General features: G+C 41.3%; 1 protein-coding gene across 4 annotated transcripts in view; it reads right to left on the bottom strand.

Annotated features, from left to right (window-relative positions):
* Positions 1 to 3,485: 3,485 nt before the first annotated feature.
* Positions 3,486 to 13,823, bottom strand: part of TCP11L2 (t-complex 11 like 2) — a 37,721-nt gene continuing 27,383 nt past the window's right edge. Inside the window, exons 7-10 of one of the 4 annotated variants that reach the window (XM_017640157.3) lie at positions 12,782 to 12,969; positions 12,401 to 12,582; positions 10,071 to 10,243; positions 3,486 to 5,880 (exon numbers count right to left, since the gene is read on the bottom strand). In XM_017640157.3, coding sequence (XP_017495646.2) covers positions 5,633 to 5,880; positions 10,071 to 10,243; positions 12,401 to 12,582; positions 12,782 to 12,969 — 791 coding nt within the window. In that variant the 3' untranslated portion in view covers positions 3,486 to 5,632. Of the gene's footprint in view, positions 5,881 to 10,070; positions 10,244 to 12,400; positions 12,583 to 12,781; positions 12,970 to 13,823 lie in introns of those variants that run through there. The other 3 variants (XM_037007100.2, XM_037007101.2, XR_001849809.3) reach the window with 3 other exon arrangements.

Here is a 13,823-nt window from a genome sequence, read left to right as displayed (position 1 = left end):
CAGTGTGGGAGAGTGGGGAGGGGATTCCATACTGATGAGTGGCAAATAGACCTAATCATATTCTCTCCCCTGAAATGTGTTTAATTAAGAGGCACAAACGGAGGTCAGCGACAGAAAGCAGGAACCTGGAAGTAAACGCCAAGTCAGCATTTGGTAACATCATGACAGAAATGCTTTTGACTGGATGACCTAAGGAAACCGAGATAGCAAGTAGGGAAGAACACGTTCCACGGCTAGACTCTTTTGAATTCGAATACCCTTACCGGCCCTGCAGACTTGGGCAACTTCCTCAGCCTCTTTCATTTTACACATGTGAAAATGATAAAACCTGCCTCACAGCGTGTTGTGCACTTATAGGAGATCATTTACATCAAGTGTATCAGGCAGTCCTTGCCATCTGGTGAGTCCTCGGTGGCTATCGTTTAATTATGTTCTGAAAGAGAAAAAGCTATATTCAGATTCTTCACCAAGCCTGTAAGTGCAGCTGCTGGGACAGATTCCTGGATTTCCTTTCTTTTTTTTTTTATAAAGCTCTACAGTGAGTCCCTTTCCCCTGAAATCTGAAAAAGGCTAATGCAGGAAGCCCAGAAATAAAAAGATAAAGCTCTACTCCAAACATAGAGAAGAAAAGGGCACAAGTTGCTAGATGGATAGATGAAATTATGCAGGATAAAGTCATAATGGATTACAAAATGAAATTAGAAGACATTGGGCTTTGCCACTGTCCTTTGAAGCTGACATCAAGGACAATAACTATGGTCTTCCATATACCTTTGAGTTTTTCTGCCAGTGACAATGTTGGGCTTAATGAACCATGGTTCTGATGAGATATGACAATTTGTGTTCTTATGTACTTAAGCACTTGATCATCACATCTCACAATACTAAAACCTCTTGAAGCTTGAAAGAGATTTAGGACTAATAAATTACAGTTAGATGTGTTGTGGCTACATTATGCTTTAGCATTTGCAGACAACTTCAAAGACAACTCATCTTTGTGACATCTTTGTGAAGTAAGAAGGTAGTAGGGCGGACACGGAGGCTAAGAAACAGGTTCAGGGAGATTTTAAAAAACTGGCTTGAGTTCATATAGCTATTAAGCAGTGAATTCAAACTCAAGTCTTGTGACTCTCCGTCCTGTGCTACTTTTACTAAACAATGAGTAGAAAATTTTGGAACTTAACCCTAGAGGTAGAACAGGCTGTACTTTAGTTTCAAGAAGGGTTCAAGTTAGAAATAAAATCATGTTGCACAAAAGGCAGCGCTCTCCATGACCATGGCACACTTAGCCCGTCAGACAGAGAATTCTTCACTGCTTATCCTGGATCTGGCTTCAAAATACGCTCACATAGTGCTCTGGGGAGCTTCTACTAAAAGATCAGAGAAGGCACATGATTTTAAACCTATTTCATGAAAAGAAGTCTGTCGGTCCCTCCCTGCTTCTGACCCGCAAATAAGGGAGGAGACACGATGAGATATCAAAGATCTGAAAGGACCAGCCAGGGGACTCGAGGCTTAACAGCGCAAGAGTGGTGCTGAGAGGGCACCCTTTGTATTTATTGAGCAAATACATGTTAACAACAATAGAATTCTGTGGGGGGGGACTTAATAGACAACCATTAACTAACTCTAAAACTTAATCCTCGGCAGTCTCCAGTCTCCTGGGGCGCTACGTCTTACACGGTATCGAAACAATAGCAAGGGCATTTAGGTCACCGAAACTGTTTTGGTCTTGTTTGTTCTGTTCTTGATTCCTTATCAGGAATTACAGGAAAAATAATCAAGTCATATAAGATTATACATTTGATTTCTATACTTGATTTATATATTAATCCCACAGAAGTCTCATGGGGCTTATTCAAGGAAGCTGGAGGAATCTGTGGTTGCAACTGCTAATGCTCACCAATATCCAAGTCAGTCCCTTTCTCCTGAGCACATTTTCCACCTCCCTTGCAGTTAGATGAAACCACATGATTGAAGCCAATGGATCATTAGTGTAAGTGGGCAATCTTTTTCTTTCCCTGTTTTCTGAGTGAATGGAGAAGACTTGGAAGATCTAGGAGACAGAGTCACAAGATGGATTGAAGTTGGGTCCCTGCATGGCTGAATGGAGTAATGCCTCCCCTGACCCCCAGGAATCTACCCCTGCTTTGAACCATAAATTGAGAAATAAACTTATAGGAGGCCACTGAGACTTGGGAGCTACTTGTTCAACAGTTCATCTACACACAACAATAAAGGTTGACTCCATGTGCCTGTTCCCTTACTTGAATCACTGTTTAGTGTCATTCTCAGAGGTCATGTTGGATTCGGTGGTCTCACACGTTTCTCACATTCAATTTTAAAGTCCTCATGAATGTACATTATGGCAGATGTTTTTTTCTCTTTCTGCTCCTCTGCACACCCTTCCCCATTTGGAAGAAATCCCTAGTTGGGTGACCTTGGTGGGACCATAAGGGTCTAAGGGTCAGCTATGTCCTCTTCCATCTTCTGCAAATTAGAGCCTGAGCACTTGGCCTAGATTCTTCTAACTGTATGTTGATTATCTGGGACTTTACATCTTGAGCAAATGAGGCAAAGAAGCAAGGAAAGTTAAGAAATCAGTCTCTGAATTCAACTTGGCTGGAGTCCTGAGGCTTGAATTGTCTGGTTCCTACTCATTTTCCAAGCCTGATTCCTCAAGAGTCTGTGAAGGATTTAATACCTGTCCAATAAATCTCATTTCTGCCTCAGCCAGCTGGAGTCCGTTTCTATTGCTGTACCCTGTATGAGTGCATGCACGCATATGCACACAACACGGAGAAATATCCCAGCACCAATTGCCAGTGTTCTTTGCCAGCGTAATCTCTCCAAAATATAGTTTGTTTGTAACCTTCTCCCGTTTTAAAAGGTTCATTGATCTATCTCCTTCAGGACAAAACCCACACGTTAGCTGACACCCCAGAATCTTTTTAAGTCTCTTACTTCCTTTCACTCTCACTTATCTTATCACTTTTAGCTTTTCTACCTCATGCTGGTCCCTGGGCTCACCATTTCTCCACACCATTGTACTCACCATGCACTTGGCTTATTGTACCTTTCCTTTCTTGGCCTCTTGGCAAATTCCTACCTATCTTTCCTATTGTAGCTCAAGAATGATTTTCTCCATGAAATAGAGTTTGACATTTTTTCCTCTAGCACTATGTGTACTTTTTTTACAGCCTTTATTATACTCTTCCGTAACTGTTCACAATTTGTCCTTCTGACTAGATTATAAACTTCTTAAGGACAGTGTCTATCTAGTCATCTATGTATAACACTCAGGTTACTTCTGGGCATGTAGTAGATGCTCAGTAGGTTTGCTGACTGACTGAGAATGACCTGATCTCTCTGTAAGGCTCTGATAACCACCAGAAACAGCATTTTAGAACAACTAAAATAAAGACTGTACAATATTCCAGCCCTAAACTACCTGATGGTGGTTTAGAAAACAAAGAGACACTGGCTATCTTGCGATGATTTTTAATGTTTTAAAATTTAACTAGTGAACACAATACATTTCAGCAGAATGAAAATGTGTATGGTGGTTAATAAAATTGACATCACAAAACAAGACCATGTTAAGAAAACCTCAAAAGGAGAAGTAAACATTTGAGAAAAAAAACAAACAACATGCCAAGGGATCTGACTTTAAAATCCTAATAAATGTAGTTGCCTAAATGTAGACATGAGACACTGAGATTTACTTTGCCACAAGAGAAAAACAGCAGCAAAATGCCCTTCATTTTAAGTGCATTTTAAAAATGTTTGCGCATTATTATCCTACAGGCAACTGCACTATAATCAAGTATATAGGAATATTAGCTGGATTCCATTCTGATAATAAAAAGGGAACCACCTGGTCTTCTTGTTAGGTAGACAGTTCACCTCAGAAAAAGACAAAAAAAGAAAAATCACACTCCGTATTACTTTTCTGTGTCAGACCCTCCCTGCCACCCATGCCCCAAAGTGAACACAGTTGGAAACTACTTCAACTTAAGCAAAAACAAAAACAATTTTCAGCACCTTATGATTTCTAAGCTAGGAAAGCATGGGCAGGAAGAGGAAAAACCGGGTAAAGCCACTGATGTGCTCTTGAGTAACACTCCGCTTCCATACAGCTGCTTAAATGGATAGAATGGCTGATTTATGTATTGGTGATTGGTCATTGTAAGAAAAAAAAAAGACTTTCAAAATTCCCTCAGATTTTGGCAGACCCTTCAAAATGTAAAGATTGGGGTTAATTCATTCACACTATCATTTCCCAGAACTTTGTATCAAATAATTAAGTAGCACCATCATAGCGGAGGTCGTGGTAAGGAAACGACAGTGAGGAAAAGAGCACTCTTTTTTATTTTCTACCCACTTTTCCTCACCAAACTAAGGTGCAATGAGTCCCTAGAGAACAAAACAATCAAAAATGTGTTTTAGGCAAATAAAGCACTTACTAGACTGACTGACCAAACAGTATTTCCCTTAAGACTTCAAAGGAAGTATGTAATTCCAGGACAAGCGGATTTCTCTAAAAGCCCAATGACAACTAGTGTCAGCTCAGCAAAGTTTGATTTGATGCTTAAGAAGATGATGATGATACATAGAAGAGCATCTTGGTCAGAGAGGGGTAGGAATTCAACAAACACAGAAGGCATTTGCTAGAAAGTTATGTGGTTAAAAATCCAAAGTTCAACAATTTCTTTTTCAGATGTGAACTTCGCTGAGAATGGGGATCTCTTGAGGATCTTGTTTTATTGTTAACATCTCTTCTTTTGACAAGTAAACCAATTCAAACTGCTCCTGCCTTATGTAAAAATATTAAACTGTTATATAAACCTCACCAATGGTCTGAGAAATGCAAGGACATTCATTCACTAAGAGATCTGTGGGAAAATTGTTTCTCTCAGAGTGCAGGATAAATTGCAAGCAGAAACAAACCTTTAGAGTAAATTCTAGCAGGGATTTGTTCCTATTTTCACTAAATGAACAAGGGAAGTTTTATCTAAAATCTGTATATAGTTTTAAAATGTATTTTATAAATGTAAATTCTAAACAAATACTGATAATTGATATTACAAAATGTGACTGATACATTTGTGGAATCTGAAGACTTACTATGTAAGTTTCTATTACACATTAATATAATTTAATTGTACATTTCAAATACAATTATGCTTACTTCATATCAGTTATTCAGAACATCAATGACCTTGGTTATTCTCACAAGTTTCAACCCTTTGAGAAGTTGTAGCAAAATTAAAATCATTAGATTTGATAGTGACAAGAGAGGAAATACAGCTCCTTACGGTTGAATGAATAAGCCAGATATAAATGCTTAAGAAAACATTAAAAAGTATTATATAGGTAATATAATTAATTACAAATTATTTTCTGTTCATTAAAAATGTCTCTTTTGAGCTTGAAGATGATGCACAAATAGACTCTAAATATGATGTGTGTGTCTTCTGCAATGCTCACAACAGGGTTACCCAGATTCCGGCTAGCACTGCACCATGGACAGGACTGAGAAGGTGCTAGCCACATCAGTAATGCCACTGATGGAAACAGACTGGTACCAAAGTGATGGATTTCGAATCTCTTATCCAATATCAGTTCCTTTTTAGTTATTAGAAGGTGAAGAAATGTCTGCCTTTCCCATGGCTTCTTCACTGAAGAGCAGCTTTCGAAGTATACTTGCATAAAATGGTCCATACACTTGTCTGTTGAGATTCACAATATTTGCATATTGAGCACCTAGCACTTCCAGCTCCTGCTGAATGACAGCAAGGCCTCCTGGCATGGGAGGCATGCATTTTTGAGGACTTGGAAGACAAAGTAGGCTTTTCATGTACAGTTGGATTCGTTTATCTGGGGAAAAATAAGATATCTTTATCTGTCCCATTATTAAAGCACACAATTTTTTAAAAGCTAGAATAATAATTATCATAGGTAGACTGTGATAATATTCCCAACTTTTACCCTCTCTGTGTCATGCCCTTTACAAGGTAGCTTTGCAGCTCTTCCCATCAGAGGCTGGCATCTGTTCCCCCATGTCCTGAATTGGGGTTGGCCTTAGGACTTGCTCTGGCCGATACAGAATGTGGCACAAGTGCTGGAATGTCAGTTCCACGCCAAGGTCTCAAGAGGTTTCTATCTGTTCTCTCTTCCTACCACAGCCATGTGATCAAGCCTGGGCTTGATGAGAGAACACATGAAAGGCAGCCTAGCTGTTCCACCTGATGCTGTCCAAGACCAGGCTGCAGCCAATCAGCTTCTAAACCCTTGGGAGACCCCAGCCAAGACCAGCAGTGCTCCCTACCCAAGCCACTGCTGACCACAAACGCATGTGTGAGTCCAGGCAAACCAAAGAGCTTCCCAATTGCTCCATAGACTTGTGAGCAATATTGTTTATTTTGTTTAAGCTGTAGAGTGTCACAGGAACTTGTTACGCAGCAACAGCCAGCTGATAAAAACAGAGCACTTCTGGGGCAGGGCAGGGACTCTTTTACACAACCTCAGTACTAGATGCCCATACTTTTAGTTATGCATACTGCTTTAGTGTACTCTGCTTTAGAGTTTGTAAACAGGCACTGCCAGTTTGACCCCACACAGTGTTTTCTAAAAATAGAAACCATTTAAAAATCAGGAGTTTCATACAAAAATCCAAACTTCTGGTTCCTCTTGCAAAATCTAGAGATCTGGCAAACTTGAGAGCTCAAGTTACTACATGACAAGGGTGAGCACACACACAGGTGTTCCTAGGACCAGAACTTCAACAGTGAAGTTTACACCTACTGTCCTGGCATAATAAAAAGAGCACTTGCAAAGGTCCCTGGTTTGGACAATAAATTATTTGGTTACCTCACACACGGCCAACAATCTAGAGGCACTGAGGAAGAGCCACCCCAAGGGGCTCTCCCATGTGCCGCCTTCCCCACACTTCCTGCTTCATGCTCCAGTGTATCTGTGTGTGAGACTACATCGCTGAAGCAGGCAAATGCATTAATGAATGAGTCTGCAATAGTATCGGACGAACAGTACTGAACACACGGGACCCGCTGTAGCCCCCACTGCTCCACAGGCTTTCTTTGGCTTTGGAAACAGAAACTTCACAAATAAAGTTTACTAAGGAGAATACGGTCTCCCTCTGTAGGGTGAGGGCTGTGTCTTTTTAATCTTTTTCATCTTTATAGCCCTGGTCTGGTATGTGACAGGCACATCACAGATGATGACTGAAGCGAGAATGAAATGAGAAAGATACATAAAGATCAACCCCGAACTGAAAGCCGTGGGAGCCAGGGAGGAATGGGGGCCGGCAAAGGCAGGCAGAGATGATTTGGGTCTTCCTTCATCTGTGGATTAAGAGAAACTATTCAAGGATGTATCACTTGTACAACTGGAAATTACTTTTAAAAAAACACAGATGCTGTAACATGTAAATAATCGACATAGCAGGTAATCTCTAAGATCTACTTCGTTTTGATATAGATTTGAAAAAAATTGGTTTGAAACAAACTTTCCTAATAACTTTTTTAAAAGGCTAAAAACGCAGTGGGAGTTGTAATTCTATTATAAATGCACACTTCAGCTAAGAACAAAAGAAGGCAGACCGACTATCAGGACAGGGGAGGAAAGCCACAGCTAATGTTGGCTGAGTCCTTCGTAGGACCCAAGGATCCCTCTAAGTACTTAATGGGTTCCAACTCCTCTTCAGGCAGAAAATGAGGACTCAGTTGTGAACTAAATTTCCCATTAGACTGGTTGCCTGTCAGGAATCCAGGTCTGTTTTCATCACAGATATGGTCCACTTTCCCGCAAGATTGTTTAGAGAATGACACTCTTTCAAAATTGTTAGAATCCTGACAAGTGGTTCTGTCTCCTCTGTGGAAGAGTCAGTTTTTAGGCGAAGGCTAAAGGGACAGAAACATGTGTCCAGTTAAGAACAGGCAACCCTAGTCCCTGCCAAAGGCGTGCCCTTGGCTTCCAGAGTTGGAGGAGAGACACTCGAGTGAGTCATTCAAGTTGCTAGGCAACAATACTTCAATGAGGTTAAAAAAATGCTTTCAATTTGCAAAAGAACACAAAGTTGGACTGGGGAGAGCTGGGTGGAAAAAAAGAGCTACTTTGCCAGACTTTGAGAGGCCAGTTTAGGGTGGGGCATATCCTGGACCCCAGCTTCCCTCTCCTTTTTGACTCGGCAAGTACTTCCCTTATCTAAAGCAAGGGCACAGAGGGCACGGGATGCTCTGAGCACACAGCCAACAAACAGCAGAGTTCCAGCTATGACTGTAGTGCCACCCAGAGCAACTAGGGACATGAGCTCAGGGAGTCATTCAGGCTCAGCAAGAATCCCGACTCGGCTACTGCTGGTTACATGCCCTTGAACAAGAGCTGCTCACCTCCTCCAAGCTTCCCATGAGTTCACCCCCCATGGGTATTTATTAAATGTCATTTCTGGGCCCAGCGTGGTACAGGGATATAACCGTGAACAAACATGCCCAGTCCTCATGAGGCCTGCACACGAACAGGGCTAGCGGTATGTGGCAGAGACTGCAGACAGTCGGCCCTCTCCCTGCCAGGTATTCGCTGTTGAGTGGGAGACCACAGGCTGTGAGGACGTCAGCACTGAAGGTGACGCACAGCAGGGCTCGGCCACAGGCGGCGCTGGCTATGCTGTGTCTGTTACTGTTATCAGCTGTCACCACTCAGCAGCGCTGCTCTTTTCTAGGGAAGGGGTTGAAGTGTGGAGCTATTAGGTGGCCAGAGTGGCCTAGACCTCCAGCATTCCATGTCCCTATGGAAAAGACTGAGAGAAACTATTTGAGAGCCTCAAATAAACAGTAACAGGTACTTGTATCCTTAGGGGAAATCAATGCTGCACTTGGAAGACTTGGAGCTCAGCCCTAGAATGTGATACATTTTAATTCTACACTCTTTTCCTCCTTAGTCTTTGGTCCTTACCCTCTGCAGTAGACACTGCTTTGTGCCCCACGTCACCTTCTCCCCCTTCCCAAGGCCACAGCACACTAAGTTTGTTTGGGGGAAACCAACTCCTCTCTACTCACAGACCAGGTGTTAGAAGTAAAGCTGACTCACCCGGGCTCCAGAAGCTGAACACATGTCTCAGGTTTAAGTTTCTCACCCTTTGGTCACCATGACTGATTCAAGAACGGGACATGACCTACAGTCAGGCCAACTGGAGTCAATGAAACTCAATTCTAGGGTTGTTATTTGAGCTAACAGGGAAGCCAACTCCTTTTTTTCCCCCACTTGATTTAAACATGGAAAGATGTATGCTGCAGGTGAAGCTGACTTGCTCTGATGGGAAGTCTATCTGTGAAGGCAGCCAGCACCGGGGAAAGCCAGCTGTGCCGAGGGATGGAGGTGGGCAGGCTAGGGCCAGTGACACAGTCTGAGCTCTGATTAGGCTGTAATTGTGGTCAGTCCTGCCCAGTTCTTCCCAGTTATATGAGAAAACACATTTCCTTTGTCCTTAAGCTAGTTTAGTTCTGTCACAGGTAACAGACTCTGAGGTATTACTTCTCCATTTTTCCAACTCACTAAAAATATTCACTCATTTAACAATCAAGTACGAAATAGCTCACCCGTTACCCTCCAGGTTCTATAGCATTTTTACTCATTGTGTCTTTAGGCCTGATCAAGGAAGAGGCCTCAGCTTACTTAGGCCAGCTCACAGCAGAGCCAGTATCAACGTCCTGTGAACACACTGCCAACTGGTTTGGGTTGTTGCACTGATCTAGGATTTTAACATGTTGTCAGCACGATGGCATTTTTTTCATAAAAATCTATTTGCTGGACAGTACAATAGAAGGCCCTGAGACACCGCCCCTCCACTAAATAGACATGCAGAAGAAGCAAGTCCCAAACCTTTGAAAATATTAATACTTTATTTTCAACATTTTTTTCATTGTTACTATCTCCAAAGAGGTAGGTAATCTGTTTAAGAATAAAACTTGACTGACACTTGACCGTAATCAAAATCAGCAAGTTAAAGCAAAGAGGATTTAAAGCAAAAACCCCAAAACATGAGGACCTACCAATCAGGGACCAGATAGGATTGTCCTCTTCTTCAATGCTTGAAAACTGACCCACAAGATTAGCTTGGACCTCAGCATTTAAAATGGATAAACCTCTCTCCGCCAGGGTCTTGTTAACCTCAATACAAGTCTGAACACCAATAGAATTCAGGACTTCCTTCAAGTTAAAGGTTCTACAAAACAAAACAATCCATCGGGGATAGTTTTTTTGTTCATCTTTTTTAAAAATATACCATTTGTTTCAACTGTCTATCCGTTTTCTTTATACAGACATTTAAAAAAGTATTCAATTCTGTAGGTAGTGTTAAAATAGGAAAGCATAGACAGAAAAGTAAGGTGCCTGGAAATAAGTCTGCAACCACATTTCAATGCAGGGCTATTAGAAAAGCAAAGAAAATGCCTATTTACTTCTTAAATTAAACCCTTCTTAAATCCATCCTTTGGTCTGGGTAGAGTCATTCATACATTTTTTTTTTAATGTGCTTAGATATGAGGGAGAACCAACTCCTTTACCCAAGCCTGAGCAGTAAATCTGTAATACCAATAAAAAAGCAAGAAATGAAGATACTCAGAGGCCAATACTATAAAGGCAAATTACCTAAGACACTTGACCTTTCCTGATCAAAGATAAGAAGCTCCTTCCCATTGTTATTTTCAAGTAATAGATCAAAAATCCCAAATACATGGAGCCCAGAGACTTATAGAAGGTAATTAGCAGTGGGTTATTTAATAGGTCGGGAAAAAGAGGTAATTAGAAAGGACATTTGTTGGGTCCACATTACTGGGGAATGATGGCCGAAAATTGCATCTCACAATCCAGAAAGGGTCTTTAAGATAGCTTTGTGCAGAGGATGACAGAAAAGGAGATGAGGGGAATTGAAACAATAAAATAACCAGATGGGCAGAACAACTGTAAAGGAGATGATTTAACAACTAAATAGTTACTAAAAGCTAACATTTATTGAGCACTTACCATGTGCCAGATACCTGTACTAAGTGCTTCACACGAATCATCTCCAGTTCTCACAGCTCCAAAGTAGCTACAATTATTATCCTCTTTGGACAAGAGAGGGAGTGAGGCATGGAGTGATTCAGGAATTGTTCAAGGGTACGTAACAAGTCAAAGCCAATAGCAGAGCTAGGATTTAAAACCTGGTTGTCCTGACCCAAAAGCCTATCCTCTTAGTAACCAATTTGCTTTATATTAATACTTAAGCAGCTTTGAGGGTCCACTAAAGGCTGAAAAATTTAAAATTTCTGGGAAATACTAGTTACCCTGTGTGGTTCCAGCAATGCTAAGGTAAGACCAATTGCAAAACCAGAAAAAGTTTCTTCTCATTAGAGGTCTTGGATCTTGGAGTGCGAAATAATGAGTTTGACAGGTTAGCATCAGAATCAGCGGAAAGGGCAGGGCCTTGACTCAATTGGACCAGAGCTCAGGCCTTGCTTTGCCTTTTCTCACTGGGTAGCCCAAGGCAAACCCTATTCTCTCTCTGAGCTTTAGCTCAAAATGAGAACTTGGGGTGCTATAACCACCCCGGCTACTTTTGGTTCTTCATATTCCAGGATTTAATCATCTTATTTATCTGCTCTCTTGAGTAATGGGCACGGGGATGAGAGGACAGGTGTATCTCCCTTCAAAGAGAGGAATAAAGAGTAAAGTCTCCGAAAACACCTGAAAGGTGAGGCTGCTGACCCATCTAAGACCCACTGAAAGCTCTGGTCATTGACTAAGTTAGGAATCTTCTGACCTGAAAAGAATCCCAGAAGGATGATCTAAGTGCAAAATCTAAATGGGATTCCAGAATTCAGTGAAGGTTTGGTAATGGGAAATGGCTTTAGCAAAACAAAACCTTCACTGGTCTTGTGTAGCATCTCTGAAGGACAGAGATGTCACTACTTGAAAAGACTTCAGAACAGGCTGCATCAGTGAAGTTGGTAAACATTTAACTTCAGGAAAATAATGGAGTCAAAATGACTGAATCAGAAAGCCTCGTTGGTAGGGCATTCTAAACACAGAGCTTGGTGGATTTCTGATTTGTGTCTGTGTTTGCCACAGCACTGTCAAAGAAGCGTCTTGCACACCCATCCTAAATGGAATTATTAGATTCACCTTGGCACTTGCCATGGAAAAGACCTCACCCTTTCTATGAAAGGACACCTAAGCCTTTAGAGATATTAAAAGAAATTCTAGAAAAAGAAGGTATAAGATAAGCTTCTCTAAAGCAGTCTTGAGTATCCCATTCAGATGTCCAAGGTTGTTCATGATCTCTGAAACATATGCAGAGCCTTAGTACAAGGGGGAGAAGATAAAAACACTTGGAACTTACTCCTTGTTCATGCCTTCAAGTAGAACAGCTGAAATCCTTTTTAACCTGTTTGCAAGTTCAGGTAGGCCTTCTGTAATAGCACCTACCATGTTGTTGGTAATTAGGGACAGGCAGGCAATCATTTTCAATTGATTCAGCTTTTCTGTCAATTCCTGAAGACGTGCTCCATCTGTCATGAGTGTCTAGCATATTTATTTAAAACATAAAAAGAGAAAGAAAAACTCCATACCGTGAAAAGGTAAAAATAAGTGATGTTACAAACTCCCATTTTTATCTGATTTCACTCAAGTTAAACTACATGCAGTACAGACCAGCTGATTCAGTTAGACCTCAGAATTGAAATATTGGAACACTTGGAGGAAGAAAAAAAAAATCACTCACCTCTGGCAATTCTTTTTTCTGATAATCCCACTGTAACAGTTTCAAATAACTGTTATTTAGCACCAGTGTAGGGCTCAGGCTTGGCTTATTGCTGTTTTCTACTCCAGGAGTTAAAGCAGGCTCAGAAAGAGAAAGTAGTTCTTCATTTACAGATTCTTTTATCCATTCTGTAGTTTGATCAAGAGCACCTGAAAGTGAAAAGGCCATATATGTGTCCTCTAGCTAACGCACCTCTTCATGTGTGTTTGACATGAAAGCTGCTGTTAGGTGGCGGCCTGAATGAAAAGAGCCACCCCACCCCTCATCAAGGAGTTTAACATCCAGCTGAGGAGACAGACCTACAGAATAACAGTTCCAGCAGAAAACATAGTAGAAGACATAGTGGGAGTGGAGTGAGTGAAGGTTGTCCAGGACAGAGCCTAAGAGGCAGAGCTCTATAAGTGACACCTGAAGATAGAAGGCAGACAGAAGAAGGGACTGTCACTCCAGGCGAGGAGAATAGCCCATACAAAGACCCATAAAAGTGAGGGAATGTGGCACATTCTGGATGTTACAAGCCAACCTGTATTGCTGATCCATAAAGAACAAGGGGGAACAGAATGGTAGCAGATGTCATTGGATGGGTAGAGAGAAGCCAGCTCACACACAACCTTGAGTTTTGTGCACAGAAGGTATTTAGACTAAAGGTTGCTTATTAGACATTTTTGGGTCCTGTGCCCTGAGTAATCTGCTTAGAGCTGTGCCTTTCCCAAAAGGCAGGTGCATCCTGGTGTGCATACTTTATTTCACTTTAAATCTAGTTCTAAGGTTTTCCACTAGAAACAAATTGCTTTTTATACCATATTTCTTGTATTTGGTAGAATTTATAAGGTGGCAATTGCTAAAAAAAAAAAAACAGACTGAACACAGGTGCAAATAGTTTTTAAAGAGCCAGTGAACAAAATAGAGAAGCGTTACCCTGAAATTCTTACTCAGACCCAGCACTTGAATAGGGATAATTACTGAGTAGCTGTGTTTGTCACAGTAAAGCAACACCACCCCA

The sequence above is a fragment of the Manis javanica genome, chromosome 10 (assembly GCF_040802235.1).
Source record: "Manis javanica isolate MJ-LG chromosome 10, MJ_LKY, whole genome shotgun sequence".
Classification (NCBI taxonomy): Eukaryota; Metazoa; Chordata; class Mammalia; order Pholidota; family Manidae; genus Manis; species Manis javanica.
This window is presented reverse-complemented; position numbering and strand designations above follow the sequence as displayed.